General features: G+C 37.6%; 3 protein-coding genes and 1 long non-coding RNA gene across 5 annotated transcripts in view; 3 read left to right on the top strand and 1 right to left on the bottom strand.

Moving 5' to 3' along the window:
- Nucleotides 1-1,878, top strand: part of LOC135779551 (exostosin-1c) — a 67,395-nt gene extending 65,517 nt beyond the window's left edge. For both annotated transcript variants that reach the window (XM_065290322.2, XM_065290328.2), the window contains exons 10-12: nt 781-941; nt 1,060-1,231; nt 1,319-1,878. In XM_065290322.2, the coding sequence (XP_065146394.1) occupies nt 781-941; nt 1,060-1,231; nt 1,319-1,504 (519 nt within the window). In that variant the 3' untranslated portion in view covers nt 1,505-1,878. The remainder of the gene's footprint in view (nt 1-780; nt 942-1,059; nt 1,232-1,318) is intronic.
- Nucleotides 1,879-1,953: 75 nt separating this feature from the next.
- On the bottom strand, nt 1,954-14,927 carry LOC135779569 (mediator of RNA polymerase II transcription subunit 30). The gene is made up of 5 exons (XM_065290339.1): nt 14,784-14,927; nt 14,173-14,412; nt 12,811-12,969; nt 10,086-10,175; nt 1,954-2,593 (listed from the first exon to the last, which is right to left on the bottom strand). Exons 2-5 carry the CDS (start codon nt 14,410-14,412, stop codon nt 2,498-2,500), a joined length of 585 nt encoding a protein of 194 aa, XP_065146411.1. The 5' UTR covers nt 14,784-14,927; the 3' UTR covers nt 1,954-2,497.
- LOC135779579 (uncharacterized) lies at nt 11,249-12,621 on the top strand. The gene is made up of 3 exons (XR_010544827.1): nt 11,249-11,390; nt 11,537-11,563; nt 12,259-12,621. It is a non-coding gene; the product is annotated as an uncharacterized lncRNA (long non-coding RNA).
- A 423-nt stretch (nt 14,928-15,350) lies between the features above and the next one.
- Nucleotides 15,351-19,856, top strand: ncdn (neurochondrin). The gene is made up of 7 exons (XM_065290278.1): nt 15,351-15,431; nt 15,837-16,044; nt 16,154-17,326; nt 17,406-17,650; nt 17,755-17,970; nt 18,053-18,195; nt 18,310-19,856. Exons 2-7 carry the CDS (start codon nt 15,850-15,852, stop codon nt 18,720-18,722), a joined length of 2,385 nt encoding a protein of 794 aa, XP_065146350.1. The 5' UTR covers nt 15,351-15,431; nt 15,837-15,849; the 3' UTR covers nt 18,723-19,856.
- The last annotated feature ends 559 nt before the right edge of the window (nt 19,857-20,415 follow it).

Raw genomic sequence — 20,415 nt, 5'->3', positions numbered from 1 at the left:
ATATATCAAGGTATATATTAAATGTAAATGAGCTGATCTCTGCACTAAATGGCAGTGCTGTGGTTGGATAGTGCAGATAAAGGGGGCGGTATTTTCGCCTTCTGACATCACAGGGGAGCCAAATTTCAATGAGCAATTTTTTCACATGCTTGCAGAGAATGGTTTACCAAAACTAAGTTACTGGTTTGATCTTTTTCACATTTTCTAGGTTGATAAAAGCACTGGGGACCCAATTATAGCACTTAAAACATAGAAAATGTCAGAATTTCATGATATGTCCCCTTTAACAAAATGTTCATTACATCATGTAGGATGATTTTATGTAAAAAATAATATAATATATATAATTTATCAAAATATCTACTTCATCGTTTATCACAATACTTCCATAATATTTGTTTTCCTACTTTGGAAGTCAACAGTTACGGCAGCTGTGTGCTTACCATCATTTATCAAAATATATTCTTTTGTGTTCATCAAAAAAAAAAGAAACTCATACAGGTTTAGAACAACATGAGGAAGAGAAAATGAGGACAGAATTTCATTTTTGGGTGAATTATCCCTTTAAGCTGGGTTTTCACAAGCTCGATCAGAAAACGGTAAAAATAGAGCTAGGTTTTACCATTTGAATGATGCCAAATTAAAAAGCACAAATCATCCATTATGATGACAAGTATTCCTTTATGAACAGTAGGTACCATTGGGTCCAACTGGAAACAGACAAAACTGGTTAAAAATAGAGCTAATTTATGTTTTTCCTCTATAATCTGGCACTCGCAGATCAATTTTGCTTTCCACGTGTGGCGGAGTTTCCCTGAGAGGATTGTTGGCTACCCTCCCAGAAGCCATTTTTGGGACCCTGTTAAAAGAGCCTGGGGCTACACCTCTAAATGGACCAATGAGTACTCCATTGTCCTCACTGGAGCAGCCTTCTATCACAGGTAATTGACATACCCTGCCTCGTTTTAACATCATTTCTGTCACGCTCGATCGAGCTGTCAAATAAGACTGGGTAGACGGTGCTCTTTGATTATGTGCCAACGTCTTTATGTCTTACAGGTATTACCATCACCTGTTCACTCACTACCTGCCCTCCTCTCTGCGTGCGCTGGTGGATCGCACCACTAACTGTGATGATATCCTGATGAATTTCCTGGTCTCCGCTGTGACACAACTGCCACCCGTTAAAGTGGCGCAGAGGAAGCAGTACAAAGAGATGCCGATTCTGCAGGTGAAAAGAAACAGAGACGGTCTTGGCATTTTTTACTGCAAACTTATTTTCATGTTATAGATGATGCATTTTTCTGTCTTGTCTTAGGGCACGAAGATGGCCCCATGGGCGAACCCTGAGCACTTTACCCAGAGGCAAGAGTGTGTTAACGCCTTTGCAAGCTGGTTTGGCTACATGCCCCTCGTGCACTCTCAATTTCGCCTGGATCCTGTACTCTTCAAGGACCACGTGTCTGTTCTGCGCAAGAAGTACAAAGACCTGGAGCGCGTCTGAGTCAAGCCGACAGCTCAATAGTTGGTCAAGACTGGAGACAGGTCACAGACTGATACAGACACTGGGGTAGAAATCTTACTAAAACAGAAAGATTCTGACGACTTCAGCTTCTGGTTTTGGGTGGATTCAACCTCCCTGCTGGCTTGTGGTGGCCAATGAGTGGACAGGATGGGGATATACATGACCGGTTCTCTATGTATGACTGACGGCTTCATGTATGACTTCATACAAGAGTAAAAGAAAAGAAATTGCAGATCATTCCTGCTGCCGTTTCATTGGAAAAGAGTTTGTAGCGTTATGTGGTGTCACCACCACCAAGCAACTGACTGATTACATGAACTGAAAATTATATGACCAATAAAATAATTATGAAATGCAAAGTGTCTCTGTGTTATTTTAGATGGATAGAGGTTTGATGTATTTCCTTTTCCTGAAAGAAATGACAAGAGTTGACAAAGTTGTTTTTTATTTTGTATAAAATGTATTAAATTCATTAAGTCCACCAACAACCAGAACAACAACAACAAAAGATGTAAAATCAATAGTTCATTTGAATATTTTTAGAGGACCCCTTACACTGAAGTAAGGGATCGGGAGTGTAATGTGGAACTCTAAGAAAAATAGACCCACACACTTTACCCGAGGACCGCAAATGTAACATGCAACACAAAGGATCGTAGTGTAAGCACTATTTTTTACAAAGTCATCAAGTAAAAAAAACACCAGTTCACATCATCATGGCATTCACACTACTTATCCTAATTCAGTGCATTGATAACACAGCTATTAATCAGAGCATTGGGATTAAATACTGTAAATGAGGCAAGACCAAAAATCATCTTGTTTGTCCAGATGAAATATTTTAGCACAATCAGTTAATAAAAGGAAGTCAGCTATATACTCGGATGATTGTGCAACAGCACCAGAAATGTGTGAAGTTGTGTAACCAAAATTCACAGAAGCTGGTCAGATCTCACGGAAGGTCCATCGCTGTCATTTTCGCATGGTAAGCATGGCATTGACATCCCAAAGGAGGTTCCTCATTTGGTCCATTAGCACCTTCATCTCATGGTTTTTCTGCCTTACTTTCTGTTACAGAAATATACAAAGTTTGGTTACGCTTTGTTTTACAGTGTCCTTGTTTTAGTGTAATTATACATTTAAGTACGGAGTAACAATGATTAACAACATCATGGCTCTAGCTACCGTTTTTTTCCGGTAAAAAAAAAAAGTTTCGTTTAATTTTGATGTGAAAATAGCCGACGAGACAATTATCCTTGCATCCACGGACCGTCACGTGACACACGTACTTGGAGATACCGCTGCCATCTCCAAACAAAAGTAGTCGGCTATAGCGAAGTGTTTCCTAAACCAATGAAAGAACGCAACGCAGTGTCTCGCTCGCACATCTCACATAAACTTCAATACCCACAAATCTATTGTTCAAAATAAAGTTGACGCCATGTGATTTTCATTCAAATGAAAAGGCTGCAACAAACGAAATTCTCATTTGGAAAGCCAGCAGAAGATGAGCAGACAAAGAGAAGGAGGAAAGGTGAGAAATGGTTAGGCAGCAAATAGCCTACAATATGAGATGGAATAGGGCTACCAACGAGATTCAAACCTACACTACTCTTCAAAAGTTTAGGGTCACTTGACTAAAATGTTAACTATGATCCTAAAAATCATTTAATTTGAAGGTGTATGGTTAAATGCTTGAAATTACTTCTGTAGACAAAAATATACCTGTGCCAGACAGATTAATTTTTGAAAACAAAATTTTATTTTTGAAATAGATGACTTACACTGAATATTGAAGAAAAAGCAGCCAATAAGAGCCCAGATTATATGAACTCCTTCTATACTCTTTAAAATGAACCTAAATTGAAAATTTAAGAAGAAATGACACCTGTACGACGGTTTTGCAATTTCTAGGCAAAGGGTGACTGCACTTCAGATGATGAAATGTAACAGAGTTTTGATTTATTTTGGATGCTTTTAGTCACCAACATAATTCTCACAGACACAGTTACATTTGTGCTATGCCGTAGTTTGGACGAGTTTATTATTATTCTGTAATATGTAAAAATATAAATAAAGAACGAGTGAGGGAACCAAAACTTTTGACTGGTAGTGTATATCCTACTGGAATGCTGAAATCCCATGGCCAGCTAATCTAAACTGACAATTAAGCTTAGATATTACATGGATGATGAATGTGTTAAAATAACACATCTTGTGTCTAGTAAAGGACATCTAGTTTGTGTTGTTTGTTTTAACACATCTTGTGGTGTGACCTCTATTTATTTGAACTCAAAATCAACACGAAATGACACATGATGTGTTAAAATAACACATTCAATTAAACACATCCTTTCTTAGAATGTAGCCAGATACAGGAAAACACATACACACAAGGTGCACAGTTTGCACATGTTATTGGAAATAAATATGTTGTCAGCCATCAGCCAACTGTAGGTGCATGTAACATGTCTAGCAAAGACACTGAAAAATAAAGTGTTACCCAAAGTTTCTGTAACATAAGATTAAAAAAATACACTAGAAAAAGTAAAAGTTGGATCTACTTAAAAAATTACTTCAACTGGTAAAACATTCAATTTTTATACTTATATTTACTTATATTTTGTGAAAAATATAACGTGAAAAAACTTTTAAAAATTTACTTCGATTGGTAACGCCTAGAAATGTAAGTTACCAATTGAAGTAATTTTTTAAGTGAATCAAACTATTAATTTTTACAATGTAACACTTTAAAATGAATTTACAAAAATTAGCCTACTGTAATTACTGGACTAAAATAAATTTACAAAAGTTGACTAAAATAACAGTATAGCAAAATCTGTACAATTAGTCAAGACTTCTAAAAAGGAAATAGCATTGCACGCTACTTTTAAGGTGGTATGCATGTCATCTAACAACTGCTATTAAACAATATTAAGGATATTTATTTTTATTTATTTATTAGCCCCCATTAGCTACTCCATAAAGAAGCAGCTATTCTTACTGGGGTCTTACAATTTTTACCAAAATATTAACATCAACGCTGTACAACAATGAAGACAAATACAGAAGTGATCACAACATCGCCATCTAACTCCGCACGCACGCACCCACACAAAACATGACCATATAACAATATTACAATATAAGTTCTTCTATGTTCAAAATATCATCACTTGTTGTGTAAAATATAATAATCACATCACAATAGCCTTAGCTCATTATACAGTCATTAATCATTACATAATTAAAATCGATTCTGCATCGCAAGGCTGCGATTCTGTGTTTCATGCGCAGCTTGTGCATGTACTGTACTATGACGTTTTGGTCAGTAGGAAGTCCTTTTCAATCTTAAAGCTAGCGTAGGTAATCCTGTTCAGATACATTTTTTATTATACTGGGTGAAATGGTCCTTCTATCCTGAGAGTAGTCAATACATTATGTGTTCAGAAAACGGAATGAAAACAATCAGACCTCTGTAGCAGCTGCAGGACAGTAAAAACTCCGACCAATCACTGCCATTCGGTGCGTGTGTAAAGAACCAATCAGATGCCTTCATGTCTCGTGGCCCAGCCCCACTGCGCGCGCTGCCCTGCGTGCACTAATCACGTCATCGTCACTAGGGCTGTCAAAATGGCTGAACAAGTACATTCGAAATTCGTCCTTGAAAAATAATAAAATTCGAATTATATTCGAATTATAAAGACCTACTTTATCTTGGAGAAAATACTCCTAAAAGCCCACAAGAGGGCGCAGCACAAAGCCCCAATAATATAATCATGCACAGCATATTTTTTGTTAAAACGAATGTTATAAACACTACTAATGAAATCAAAATTAACCAGTATAGTTGTGCACCTGTAAATGTACAAAACGAATGCCATACATAGACAATGCATATTAATATAGGGCATTTTATATAAGTAGATAAATTAACGTGTTTCTAATAAAGTATGAAAACGAATTAATCTTTATTTAAGCCAAAATAAGTGGGAAAGATCATTAGTCATTTAAATTTTGTCAAGCTTAAACGCTATTCACAACAACTTATATTATATTTTGTGTGTTCCTTGGTTGAAAATATGTAGAAATATATGCGAGTAATAAAGTACAGAACAGAAATGTTTAACTTACGCGCAGAGTGAAGCCGTTAATAAAGCAGACTCTCTGTAATTAACATAGAGGACGTGCTGAAACAGTCGAGTTGGCAGATGATCATCATGTTTATATTTCACGCAGATAATGTTGATGAAAAACTTGCATATCAAATGTCCAGGTGAAAGTCAAGTTTCCAGTCAGTTAAAATAAAGCCACCGCGGCGTTATTCTCTCATATGCGGTGTGCACTATGTAGATGCATATATGGTTTTAATGTTGCTAAACAAGCAGCTGTATTATGGCACTTTCGTGTTGATCAGTTACGTTATTTTAAACTTTAAAACTGCATTAAGAAGCAGACGACAATAACTCATCTCAGTTAGTTTCACTTTGCGGTTGAATTCCAGTTGATGCTCCAAAAACCAAAGCAGCATCACACAGCCCTTTTAATATGTATTCTGTCCGACTCGTAATCCCCACTGTCTTTTCTTGCTATTTTTCAAATTAATAACGCTGGCTTGCTCAGCATAGTTGGCTGAGCCGCTCTGTATAACAATCCGCGTCAGTTATGCATTATCACGTTGCGTGAGCTTCCTGACACAGGTAAAATTCGAATGCAAAGTTTTACGTTCGAATATGCATATTTTTTTTACATTCGACGAATATTCGAAATTCGAATTAAAATTTGACAGCCCTAATCGTCACCCTGAACACTACACCGAGTAAGCAGGAGTTTGCGGCACCGGCACAATGGAAGATAAAAAGCAGCCAAAACTACCACTGCCAGCTTTGCTGGTAACTGCTCGCCCTAATAAAAAACCTAGAAAAAGAAAATCTGAGGCAGAAAAGGCTGCAACTAAACAGGTACTGGATAAAGCCAGAGGACAAACTCGCGTAAACATCGGTGGAGCATTTGAACGGTGGAGACAACTGAGGGAGCTGAAGGGCCTGAAAAGCGATGCCGAGGTTGCGGTCTTTCTGCTGAACAGGTAATAATTTGTTTTGCTTCGGGGGGATTTTTTATTTCCATGATAAATGTTACGTTAGGCAACGTAGCTATTTTTGTAGCTAGTATTAGCCCAATGCTAACATTAGATTCTCTGTCGGTGTAAATCAGTTGAGTTACAGGTGAATGAGACATGAAGTCGTTTGGTTGATGCCTATAATGTGTTGAAATACTCGGTTTTCCTGTGACCTGCAGCTGACTCCGACTGTGGATGCGCGTTCACGTTTGTGGGGGCGTAGCTTTGGACGGAGTGCTAACGAGAGGGGGTGTAGCTTAGAAGAGGTGCCATTTTCTAATTTTGCTAGCTCTCAAACATTACCTATCCTAGCTTTAAATCATTATGAGTTGGAGTCGTTTATAACGTGCATTTAAAAAAGCAACACTTGTTAAATAAAATCATTCAAAATATTCTTTATTATCATGAAAATACCTGAAACAATCTGAAGAACGGCAATATAAATATTCCTGTAGACACTTCCTAGAATAGGGTTTGCTACTTCTTTTTGGCGAGTGGAATAAGTATGAACGTCACTGAAAAAAATCAACCTATTATAAATCATTTCTGGTGCTTTTGTAATAATTATATTTTTTTAAGAATATAATAAGAGAATACTTAATTCTGCATATCCCTGATACTTGTTTTAAAAGAACAATTGTAGAACAAGCCGAGATGCTTTATGCTATCTGTTTAAAGCTATGGTCTACGATTTCAAAGATTGTTCATTATTAATAACCTTGTTTAGATGCTGGTTATGGTTCTACAGTAAAATCCTAACAATATGAAGAGAAAAAAGAATGAAAAAAATCCATTCACTCTATTGGGTGTACAGCGGCAGAGAACTTGACCAATGTAAGCTGTCCGGCCGGACAGCTTACATTGGTCGACTGCTCGCATCCAATCCCACCTTGCGCTCGCATCTCCACCCCACCCCGCCCGCGACATGAAATTTCTGACAGTGTATGGTAGCAAGCAAAGTAGCAACAGCTCACAAATGGAGAAAAAACAAACCGACAGCAGCTGGCGGCCCCTGCTTGGAAGAAAGAGAAAGTCTGTAGAAGAAAGAGCAGAGATATAAACGTAGACTCAAACGCCGGACTCAAAGTCGAATTAATATAGGGTCCGCCATTGACCATTAGAGGAAGCTTCAGGGAGATTTGGCACTGAAACCCGACGCTGACACGGCAGACTTTTTGTTGAGCAGGTACGCATTTTTTTTATACTTTTATGGTGTGCGGTGTTACATAAATATCTTTATATCAGTCTGACAACATGCTTATGGCGGACTTTTTGTTGAGCAGGTACGCATTTTTTTTATACTTTTATGGTGTGCGGTGTTACATAAATATCTTTATATCAGTCTGACAACATGCTCATGGCGGACTTTTTGTTGAGCAGGTAAGGATTTTTTTTTATTTTTTATACTTTTATGGTGTGCAGTGTTACATAAATATCTTTATATCAGTCTGACAACATGCTTATGGCGGACTTTTTGTTGAGCAGGTACGCATTTTTTTAATACTTTTATGGTGTGCGGTGTTACATAAATATCTTTATATCAGTATGACAACATGCTCATGGCGGACTATTTGTTGAGCAGGTACGCATTTATTTATACTTTTAAGGTGTGAGGTGTTACGTAAATATCTTTATATCAGTCTGACAACATGCTCATGCTGCCGGTCGGCATTGGAATGTTAGCCGTTTAGCATCGCGTGTCACGGGTCAAAGTAATTATATTTATTAAAGTGCTTGAATTTCAATAGGCCTAGCGGGTTTCTGTTCGAGCAGATCGGAATTTGAAACAGATGCGCTGTGTACTGCTATTACAATTACTCAAAACCTTAGCAATACTAACTAATAATTATTGTGCAATTAATGTGCGCTAGGTAGCACTTTTGACCAGGGGAAACGAGGCTCAGGAGGGGAAACGTATGCCAAACGTTGTTGTGAAAGTAAATAACGTCAATCAGTCATAATTGTAAGTGTTCATTCCTTCAAGGCTTTATGTGTTTACTGCTCGGTAAATCTCTGTTCCGATGTTTACTACCAGTGATCACAGCTTGACTGAGTGACGTTGTTTGGGTCGTTTCCCGGTGGGAGGGATCAGGTAGCACAGAGGGGCGGGATGAGTTTTTTAAAACTTACTAACCATCTCAGGCTTTCTCGACCGATTTTCAACATCGTAGACTACAGCTTTAAATTATTCTCTGTAGTCCAAATGATGGAACAATAATCCAGATGACACAAAACAATGGATTCAACCAAAGTTTTCCGTATACAAATTGGTATACATTTTCTGCGATGTCGGACTACAGCCAATTTATTCAATATTGATTTGATCTGAGCGTTCCAGGTCAACCTGCTGTCCACAATTACTCCAAGCAATTTGGCCTCAGCCACTTGTTCAATGATCAAACCGCCTTCTGAAAAGTTCAGAGCAGGGGAATTTTTTAAAAGATGATTAGATCCCAGCATCATACATTTACTCTTCCCAACATTAATAATTAACTTAGGTTAATTAATAACTTACTTAGATATAGCAAGACAAAATACTTTATTGCTGTTGGACGGCACTATTAGTGGGAAGTACTGTTAGTTCTTGCTATGTGCATTACCGGTTGCTTGCGTACAACATTAAGTGACTTAGCAGACGTAATTTATAAACAGTTTAGCGTAATCTGTATATGGTGGCACACATCCACCTCTGGGACTTCGTCACTTTAACTTTGAAGTTGATAACCCATTAGAATGTTTTACAACAGCGATGTTTTTATCCAGTATTATTACACGGCTCTCTGGAATGCTTGATTCTGATTGGTCAGTTGAGACATTTGCAGGTTCGTTCTTTTCGAATAATAACCGCTCCAAAATAATAACGCATAGCCGGACTACTTTTACGAGTAAGATCGCTCCGCGCCAATAAAGATCAATAAAGATTACTGTTTGTTTGGCGCCATCTTGTGACAAACACTGGACAACCACGACAAGACACAGAGAGCTTACTGAGACTGAACTTGACAAAATAGAGCATGACAGCTACGAAGCCAACTCACAAAAAAATACAGAATGGGCATTAAAACTTCTCAAAGACTGGCTAAAAGAGAAAAAATGGAGACAAGTATGAAGCAGAGGATCTTAATAAGGTATTACGATCATTTTATGCATCTGTGCAAAGTGTCGCGGAAGGATAAAAATGTTAATTTAAAACAAATATGCCAATAAAATGTTTCAAATTCATATTCATGTCCAGTTTTTTTCTTATGTGACAAGTAGCCGTGTAATAAGCGGGATAATGTAGAGTCAGCCGGTAGTTATCGGGAAATAAGCCCCTTCAGTGTGATACAAGACCCTCCGCTTCGCGTCGGGTCCTGATCACACTGTCGGGGCTTATTTCCCGATAACTACCGGCTGCCTCTACATTATCCCTTACATAATGAATGAGTATATGAAACAAACCTCAAGAACTTCTTGTCTTTCCTGGATAACCGCTGGACTACATGGCTCCACCCTCATAGGTGCCGTCTCCTCCCCTGCATAAGGAACCAGCTAGAAGAATCCACAAGGATATAAGCACTTTAGATAAAATACACCAATTAATTTAACATGCATAACATTTAACTCTTTTTAAGTTTATGGCTTATTAAAGGGATCGTTTACCCAAAAATCGTTTCACTCATTATAATACTCATCATTACTCACCCTCATCATCCCTTAACTACATTTTTTAATGTTCTGATTACTATGGGAGTTTAAACGTCTTGACCTATGCCTCACTTTCAGTGCTTATTTTCTGTTATTTAAAAATAATGTGTAGCAAAACAGGGGAGTTTATAAAGAGCTCAGATGACATTTAGCTGCTTCTGCATCTGAGCGCTACAAATGTCTTCTAGATAGTTAAAATATATGAAATATAACACTTCTGGGTTCTTCTGAAGCTTTTGAAGGGTTGGTCACCTTTAAACAAGGGCTGCATGATTATAACAAAATCATAATTGTTGATTATTCACCTTGATATTGCAATTGTGATTATTATTGTGCATTAATAGATTTTTACATTGATTTTGTAAAATGTTTTATAACTTTCTGTTAAGCAGCTGCATGGTAAACTCTAAACTTCATGTTAATCACAAATAATTATGAAAGTTAAGTTGTTAGTAAAAAATCCAAAACTAATGGCTAAAGGACACGTCTACTTGTATCCATTTTAAAATGTCTGATTCATCAATGTATTTGGTGCAAAAACATACTGCCCTCACACAGAAAAACTTAAAGTTAATGCTGTCTCTATTACTCCCCAGAGAGAAAGCTATATAAATGTAGCTATCATTATTTTATCAATTTACTGTACATTAATATTTAGTCCCTGTGCTGTCCCACCAATGCAGAAAATAATTATTACAATAAACAGCAAAGAATATGTATCTATAAAATCTATTTGTAACAAAAAGAGAAACGAAATAGACTTCAATGTCAGAAGTGTCAACGTCACATGAGTGTTGTTCATATTCATTTAGCAACTATGTGCAGAAAATGTTCACAGATATTGTAGCACGTCCCTCCACTAACTATTTTAAGCAACTGGTAGATACAACCACCACTACATCATAGTGTGTGTTCAGAATCAAGACTTCCGAAAAGGAGATAGCATTGCAGGCTACTTTTAAGGTGGTACTATGCATGTCATCTAACAACTGCTATTAAACAATATTAAGGATTTAGCACGACAAAAGACCTTGTTGCTGTTGGAAAGCACTGTTAGTGGTAAGTACGTTAAGGTCTTGCTATGTGCATTACTGTATATCGGCTGCTTGTGAACAACATTACAATAAGTGACTTAGCAGATGTAATTTGCACATCAATCTTGTTAGCGGATGTAATTTGCATATTAATCTTTTTTACTATTTCAGTTTTACTTTGTGAAGACATGACACCTGGTAAGCAGTATTTTTTATGCTATTGTAAAAAAATCTATCCATGATGTATTATAAAGCAGAAGCATAAATTCCAGTAATGTAAACCAAATTTTAAGTAATACTTAGATTTATTTAAGAGATACAGTACTGTGCAAAAGTCACCATGCCACAATTAGCTGTGTTGTTTTTGCAATGTTATAGTGATCATATATAATTGTTTCTCAGTCTCTTTAATAGAATACATCCAGAAAATACAGGAAATGTGTATGTAGTATTAAAAAATGTATAAAAAATGTAAACTGAGGTGTCAAGTTTTTAGGGTAAACTCCGCTTCCACTTGAGCAATAGCAGGAAACTGCATCCTAATCTCTAATTCTAATCAAATGACTTCAGTCTCCTCAAAAAAGCTCAAGATGTGTTTCGTGCCAAGAGAGGTCACACTAAATACACTAAAAAAGACATTTAGTTCTAAAAATTGTTTTATTTTAAATTTTGTGTACATATTTCCTGTATTTTTGTTTGTATTTTAATAAAAAAGTGAAAAATAAATATATATGGACATTAAAAATCCGCTAAAACAACAAAGCTGGTTATGGTGGCCTAAAACTTTTGCAGAGTACTGTATATAAAAAGATTAACATATTAGCAATATCCTGTACTCTTTCATAAGCAGTCTGTTTGTTCTGTGTGATTTTTATTTTGCATGCATCCTGAAGATGTTTATGGTAACTGGCTGCGCTATGTCTTGTTTGGCTTGTGGGTCATCAATATCATCCTGATATTTATCATATATCACCTGCGAAAACCTCTGGATGAGATAACTGAAAATTACAAAAATTACAAAAGGGACCAGGACAATGTATATGACGATATTCAAAACATCAGGACTATCTACGCTTGAATTCAGACAGATAATGAAAACATCAGGCTGCTAAATATGAATGTTTAACCAAAGCAAGTTAATTTCATCCTGGATAATTAATTCAAAAATGCCTAAAACAGCTTAATGTATCTCTCATAGAGATGTCATAATGTATCTCACTTATAACAGGGTCACACACTCATTTCACGTCACATCATTTAACCCTTTATTTTGTGCTACAGTGTCATTTAAAAGCATTGTTGAATGTTTGTAATAAAAAACTTTGTGTACAATGCATCTAAAATGCTTACTTGCATAAATAAAACAATTGTTTTTTATGTGGCTTGTTTTACAAACAGAAAAGAATGTAGCACACTTTATTTAATACATTGTGTTATAAACTCACTTCTGCTGGAGACTCCTGTAGGTCGGTTGTCATCTCTACACACCGTTCATAAAGAAGACGCAGCTTACGAAAAAGAAGCGTCAGCTGACGTAGATGCTCCTGCAGCTTTCCAAAGCGGTCCTGATACGCTGCCTGGCTTTGCGTCACACCGTTGGGCAGCTACAGGAGAGCCAACCACATTATTCAGACAGAGAAATAAACTATTACATTTTTTTAATAACTTAGACCAAATAATGAAGAAAAAGCTGTCAATAAGAGCCCAGAATAGATGGGAAGTTCCTGCTTACTAGATGCTAATATAAATTAGAAGTTTTTTTATACAAACATAATTCCTAATGTGTTATTCTATAGTTTGATAAGTTTAACTATAATTTAAAAACAAGAAAAAATAAAGATACAGACTTTTGAACTGTAGAAAATTTGATTTTAGTACATGAATACATGGTTCATATTCCTGGGATTCGGTAATATTTCAGTCCCGTAATATTAAGTGGTGGTTTACCAAAATGAAATGTTAAAAGCTTTTCACAATACTTTGGTATGTCCTTTATAATGAATACAAATAATTATTGCATTTAAATAATTAAAAAATCTTATTTCTGTCTTACAGTAAGCATTTTGTCATGTCCATAAGGTTCTTCGCTGAATTTGTACTTGAAAAATAATTAATGAAATGTGCAAAGTGTCTATAATTTCGGCAATAATACAAGTATTTATTTGTGTTTTTTGCTTTTGAAAAGAGATTTTTTTTTAAATGCAAGATATTTGATAAAAATCAACTTATGAACTCAACAGTCTGAACTCAACCCCGTCACGCCAACCATTCTACGGCCATAATAATTTAGACTCCTCCAATATGTAACATCATTCACAGGAAGTTGCATCTTTCAGCTCTCTTTAACAGCAAGGTGCAAAAGAAGGTGAGTAATGTCATACTTTTTATTCATTTTTTGAGGTGTATTATAGTCAAGGAGGGTACTGTCAAGCTTAACAACTCAACTCAACCCCATCACATACAATTAAGATGGAAAATGATGACTTTTCAAACATTTTATTTTAATCCATAAAAATCTAAATGTGGCCCACTCTTCTACACCACATTAAGAGCAGTGGCCATTTGAGCAAAAAAACCTCAACCCCATCACACTTAACCCTGTCAAATATGTCATTGTTTCGGGTTGTAAACTTTGTGGTTAGCTTTCCTAAATCATGTCGCTTGAATGACAAGCTATCAAGGCTAAATCTCACTGACTAGAACAAGTATCAACACATTTTAAGAAAACCACACTCAGTCTGGTAGTGATGTTGAGCAGGAAGGCAAGCACAAACGTCACACACCTAAACATAACAAAAACAAATCACCTGAGTGGCCCGTGTAATCTGGAAGATCTCCATTGTGCGTGTGACAATGTCTTGGACTGTCTCCTGACCAATGCGGCACAGGTAGACTGGAGAAATTTCACGCAGGGCACTTTGTGGTGGCATGCCAGGCTGACCAGGTCCTAGTCCAGGGGTCATGTGTGCCTGCGACTGCTGCTGCTGCTGAGAGGGCATGCCAGGCATACCCGGACCCAGTCCCTTCTGAGGGATTGAAGCAGACATCTGAAGAGAGAAAAATATGGTCTATTTTAACTAGACACAAAATAAAATATGTGCATCTGTGTCTGGTTTTACTACGTCAAAAGCATGGTGCAAGAAACATCACTTACGTCACTACAACAACATTTACTTGACTTTCAAATGGATGTGTTTCAAACTTGTATGCTTGCCAGAAATTACTGTTCGTATTAGCCCTCGTATAATAAGCCGTAGAGTATATAATAGTATATTTAAAATTGATTTAGTGCTCCATTTTAAAATATGGGCATATGTGAGTGAATGAATTAGGAAATGAATGAACTGTCTAACGTTAACGCCTCTGCCTTTAAATTCAAAGCAATGCGTTAACTATAAGCTCCGTGTATATACTCAACTGCGCCTGTTGGTGCTGCTTCTGGTCTTTACGTAGGTTTATTCCAGAAGAAACAGTTTAGAAATCTAAATCACGGTACTTTTGCCTTCCACTAGCTTTCTGTTTCAAACAGAGGAGCATTATCCAGCACTTTTTCGTCATTTCCGGTTTCCCGAGTTCCTGCTTACAAATCAAGTGTCAAAGAAAAACTAAAGTCTTATATTTTTAATTGATGGATAGTTTCGCGTATTAATTGGTACATTTCCGCAACAGGCACAAAAAATATTTTAAAACTGGCTTCTTTCTAATAATACAATATGCATTAAACATGAATAAATGATCTTTAACAAGAATGTGCGATAGTGGAGCAACTCATCGATTAATCTCCAAAGTAAAAGACAAATTGATACGTTTAACAAAGTTATGGGTTAGAACCCAGGGAAACACACATACTGATAAAAATGTATACCCTGTAAAGCACTGTAAGTCGGCATGGTCTGCTATATACATAAATGTAAAATGTACACATAAAATGAATCGACTGTCGTGCGAATCCCGGACTTTTATTTTGAAATCGACTTCGCAAGAGTTCACGAAATATCTCGCGAGATTTACCGTCTTTTACGTCGATACAACGTGGATGCCCACCACGGCTTTATTCGAAATTCAGGTTTGTTTACTGTATATTGTGTACATCATTTTTGCGAGACATTTATTGTATGTAACAGTAAAATAGATCATGGGTTTCTTTGTATTTGAATGATTTTGCTTGCGATTCAAGTTGTCACCCGCTAACAGTTTACTTCATTCGTAATGCATCAATCATGCTAAAACTAAAGTTATTTACATTGCAGTGATTTAAATTGTTGTAAAATCTTAAAGTTGATGCTATACGCTTTTTTGTATATTATCAGTTCCAACGTAGCTTCCATATGGTGACAATATGTTATCTAACTATCCCTGTATCCTGATGTATGTTTAATATCAGTAAAATAAATGTTGGTCATTTTAAGACAGCATTTTGTACTTGAACTAGTTATTAATGGATTTTCTACATGATCATGGATGTTTATAGGTTGGCACTGGAAATGGCAGAGAATGGGTGTCAAATCATCCCAGAAGAAGCCCCTAACCATCAGCATCTGCCTAAAAAGGAGCCGGATGGAGCAGATGGACCCGGTTCCTGTGGCCTATCAGAGTCTCAGAGGGAGGTTCTGGACCGCTGTCTTCATGCTCTGACTCATGCCAAAAATGACAGCCATGTTTTAGCAGCATTGCTTCTGGTAAACAATAGCTTATCTCATTTTCCTCATACCACCAAACTTTGTTTTACGCTAGTTGTGAATGATTAGATCATTAAACACAGTTCCAATAACTTGATATCTCTTACAGATCACAAGGCTGTGCCCTGCAGGCCAACTAGACAATGAGAGTCTGCATCGCATTTTTGAGGCAGTGGGTTTGAATCTGCCGGCACGCCTTCTGGTGACGGCATTTAGGGGCAGCGATAGTTCTGGTTTGCCCCCGAATGAATTGATCTCCCTGGGTACCGCTCTGCTTGCCGCCCTCAGTACAGATGCAAACCTGGCTTCTCATCCACAACTCCTCGGCACAGTCCCTTTGATTCTGAGCATACTGGAGAATGGACCCACCTGGACCTCTGAGAAAAGCTCTGGTTCTCAGACTATGAATACAGATTATGAAAGTGGACATATAAACACCACAGATTCAGGCCAAAAAGCAAGCCCAGATCCTTCAGGGTTGAGCAAAGGAGATGAGCCAACTCAAACCAGTGTTTCTATGCTGGAAGAAGCTTTAGCATATGACTGCTACCAAGTTCTCAACGCTGTGTGTGCTTTACCACAAGGTCCAGAGCAACTTTTTTCCCGCGGTGCTGTTCAAGCTCTGTGCAGAGCTGTGCTGAAGAAACAGACTTTAAGCTGTGACAAAGGACTCCCGTTGCTCGGTCACCTCCTGTCGTCCAGCATAAGACCACAGGCTTGGACCAAGTATTCATCTGATCTTCTTGAACTCTTGCGTACTGTCTCCCAGAACTTTTGCATGGGCACAGATGAAGACAGATTAGAGATGTGTTCTCAAATACCACAGTTTCTTCCTCCGCCTGGGGATAAACCTGTAAACCAGGAACTTAAAGAAATTGTGCGTAATCTATGGGTTTCCCTACGGCATTTGGTTCAGGGCAAACTTACCAAAGATCATTTAGGCCTTGTTTTTGTATTATCTGCTTGCTTGTTGGATCTGTATGGCTGGGAGTGCGTGGGACCTCCTAAAATCTGTTGCCTGCTGGTGAACCGAGCGTGCGTGGAAGTAAGGATGGGTCTAGAAGAGCCGCCAGGTGCAGAAATATCCCCCCAGCAGCAGCACACGCTCACCGCCTGCTATCGTATCATGGAGGCTGCTATGGAGCAGGCGTGCAGCCAGGGGGCGGTCTCAAATCCTGCCCAGGTACAGACTGCCATCACTGGGTTGAGCCTTCAGCAGAGCAGGCAGGTTTTGGGTGCTTTGGAGGAGGCCTTCTCAGCTGTAATTTATTATCTGAAACAGGTGAGAATTGCTTAAATGTGTCTCATTTTTGCATTTTATTCAACCGTTAATACTTTTATATTTATTCTATATAATTTAGGTGGACCAGGCCCACTATGATGATCCATTTATGTTTGCCACTTTCCGCTCGCTCTGTGCTTGGCTTGCTGAAGAAACGTCATGCTTGAAAGATGATGTCATTGCCCTTCTGCCTTGTCTTATTGGTTATGCCAAAAGTCACTATAAGGGAGGGAGAAAAGAAAAGGGGCTCAGTGATTGGATGTCAAAAATGTCCATAAACAACAATTCACAAGATGGAACATGGTCGAGAGAAGCAGCTCTTCGGTAACACAATATTGTGTCATGCTTTTTGGCACATTTAAAAACTATTTAAATGCTGTGTATCTTACTTTAAAAAAATGTCTGACATGCATGCTGGCTTGATTTAGATATCTTCTCCCAGCATTGTGTCATCTCTCTGCTGAAGATGAACCGAGACGGGTTCTTCTCTCCCTGGATGCTCCAGCCTTGCTAGTGGATTTTCTGAGCAAGGGCTGGGGGACTTTGAGAGGTCAAAGTGGAAAAACAGTAAGCAGAGATCCTGGTCTGGAAACTGCATGCTCTGCTTTACTCAATTTTGCTATCACAGAACCAGAACGAGTCAGGTATGCAGTCAAACTTTACATCGATCATGGTATAAATCCGTTAACAAACACAAAATGTGCATCAAGGTGAGTGTTTTTTTAGGAGTGATCCTTGTTTTGTCGCTCTGGAGATGATGCTGAGTGAGGCACTGCCTATTCTTCTCCATAAGCCCCGCCTCTTGGTCCTAGCAGCTAACTGTTGCACTTTGGGTCTCATGATTGGCAGACTGAAACCAGCATCCACTGGTACGTGTCTATAACTATGTAGATTATTTGTGTCTACTTGATAAATAAAAATTTTATTATGTGTAACCATGTATGAACATAAAATAGGGTGAACTTTGTTTATTACCTTTGTAGAGCCCGTAGAACCCAGCCAGCGGCGTTTCTTCTCCGCCGTTCTGTCATTTCTTCTGAGTGCTATCCAGTCCGGATCAAACACGGCACAGTTCAGCTCTCTCTGGTTGGAAAACTGGGAGGAGGCTGGAGAGCTCTGGAGGCTCAGTCTGCAGGCCCTGGGTGGTTGTGTTATGGCAAAGCCTTGGATAACCGGCCTAATCAGAGATGAAGGATGGCTTCAAAACATCTTCACCCTGCTAGAATCCAGTGGAAAACTCCCAGACCAACTTTCTCAAGACGCTCTAGAGGAGGTTCTGTGTGCCATTTCTAAACAATGTCCATTGTGTCTTAAAGAAATTAGTTTATTAGTGAAGGGTCCGAGCTGCGGGTCTCTTCGGTCTATGCCAAAACTTAGCAAAATATTGGCGGTGTAGCATCTGTATGATACTTATTTAAAAGGACAGATAAAGCACTTACTGTGTTGTCTGTGTATCATATCAAACACGCAAAAATATTTGTAAAACATGCACTCTGTGGCCAAGGTTTAAATCGGAATAGGAAATAAAATATTTTTGCTTACAATGTGGTTTATTTGTATTTTATTTACTATTTTTGCCACAAGTGTTCCTGGTTCGATTTCCAAAGTAATAATAATAAATAATGCATCTGATTTAAATGATTTAAAATCAGAGAGTAGTCTCATTGAATACATGTAAATAAAAAATGTATGTTCTTATTTGCATCGGCCTGTCTTGTGTTAGAATGTCCACTAGGTGGAGCCCTTATAACAAATTGATTATTCAAAGCAGGCATATAGGCTACAGGGCTCCAGACTAACTTTTTTCACTAGGAGCACAGTGCCCCCCACTGAAAATTTTAGGGGCGCAACCAGAAAATTTAGGGGCACATACCGTAAAAAAACATGCTAACCAAATATTCACATTTCTACTAAGTAAAACACTGTATTACTAATAAATACTTTGATGATAGAAAATTTGCTGTTTTAAATTCAGTGTCACATCACAAAAAAAGGTCAAATTTACTGGTCGCACATGTGCGACTGGATGTAAAATTCAGTGGCACACTCTCAAATTTTGGTGGCAAAATGCCACCATTTGGTGGCAGTCTGGAGCCCTGGGCTACTATAAAAGAAAACCATGTTTATTATAGGCTTTATAATAGGGGTCTCTTAGTTAATATTGCTTGTGTCCTATAGTAGTTATAGGTCTGGTTTAACAGACAAGGCATTAGGCATAACTAAAGCCAGGACCAGGCCTTGTTTAAGCATCTTCTTTTATAAAAAATGCCTTAGAAAAAGACGTTACTGGTGTGTTTCTTGAAATCAATTGCACTGGCATAGTTTAAGATCTGTCAGTGCAAGTCATTTTCAGTTGAGACAGCTCCAACACATTTCTTAGGACTAGCTTTAACCTGGGGATAGTGCTCAAAACCTACATTGTCAACAATCTGTCATGTCTTTTAGTAAAGATTAAGCAAACTTTTGATTAAATGTGTTTTATTAAATTGTATTTTCACATTAACGCTTTTCAATAAAGAAGATTTCATAATATCTTCCTTAACCGGCCTCTTAATTGCCTTTCTAGATAGCATTCTGGGCATTATAACCCAGCTCTGGTGTTACACACTTAAAGGGGTAGTCCACCCAAAAATAAAAATTCTGTCATTATTTACTCACCCTCGCCTCAAGTTCTTTAAGTTTCTTATATATCCTCTATAAGAGGATATTTTGATAAATAATGTTAAGTACACAGCTGACGGTACCATTGATTTTAACTCAATGGTTTTGTCAACTGTGTGTTTACCATGATTTATTTCGATATATCTAATTTTGTGTGTAACAGAATAAAGGGTTAGAACAACAAGAGGGTGAAAATATATGATGAAAGAGTTTTCATTTTTGAGTCCCTTTAAAATTAGGTTCCTATATAGTTCTTAAAATTCACAGAAAGTATTGCAAAGGTTCTTTGTGAAAAAGAAGTTTTTTTAGGAATTTTTTAACGGCCTTTATACAGGACCTTTATTTTGTAACAGTGATTATCAGGTGAATATGTTACTGTGTATCATGGGCTCCCATATTAACATGGTACTTTATTACAACAGTTATAT

This window comes from Paramisgurnus dabryanus, chromosome 19, assembly GCF_030506205.2.
Source record: "Paramisgurnus dabryanus chromosome 19, PD_genome_1.1, whole genome shotgun sequence".
Taxonomy (NCBI): domain Eukaryota; kingdom Metazoa; phylum Chordata; class Actinopteri; order Cypriniformes; family Cobitidae; genus Paramisgurnus; species Paramisgurnus dabryanus.
The sequence above is the reverse complement of the archived record's forward strand: the minus strand, read 5'-3'. Positions and strand labels throughout refer to the sequence as shown.

What these genes read in the sequence shown, in the direction of transcription:
- LOC135779569 (XM_065290339.1), bottom strand. Translation starts at nt 14,412, where the DNA reads ATGTCTGCTTCAATCCCTCAGAAGGGACTGGGTCCGGGTATGCCTGGC. An exon ending in TACAGGAGTCTCCAGCAGAA is followed by an intron (nt 10,176 to 12,810) that starts GTGAGTTTATAA and finishes GGATTCTTCTAG; the next exon opens with CTGGTTCCTTATGCAGGGGA. An exon ending in AAAGACAAGAAGTTCTTGAG is followed by an intron (nt 2,594 to 10,085) that starts GTTTGTTTCATA and finishes TTTCTGTAACAG; the next exon opens with AAAGTAAGGCAGAAAAACCA.
- ncdn (XM_065290278.1), top strand. Translation starts at nt 15,850, where the DNA reads ATGGCAGAGAATGGGTGTCAAATCATCCCAGAAGAAGCCCCTAACCAT. An exon ending in TTTTAGCAGCATTGCTTCTG is followed by an intron (nt 16,045 to 16,153) that starts GTAAACAATAGC and finishes TATCTCTTACAG; the next exon opens with ATCACAAGGCTGTGCCCTGC. An exon ending in TCGAGAGAAGCAGCTCTTCG is followed by an intron (nt 17,651 to 17,754) that starts GTAACACAATAT and finishes GGCTTGATTTAG; the next exon opens with ATATCTTCTCCCAGCATTGT.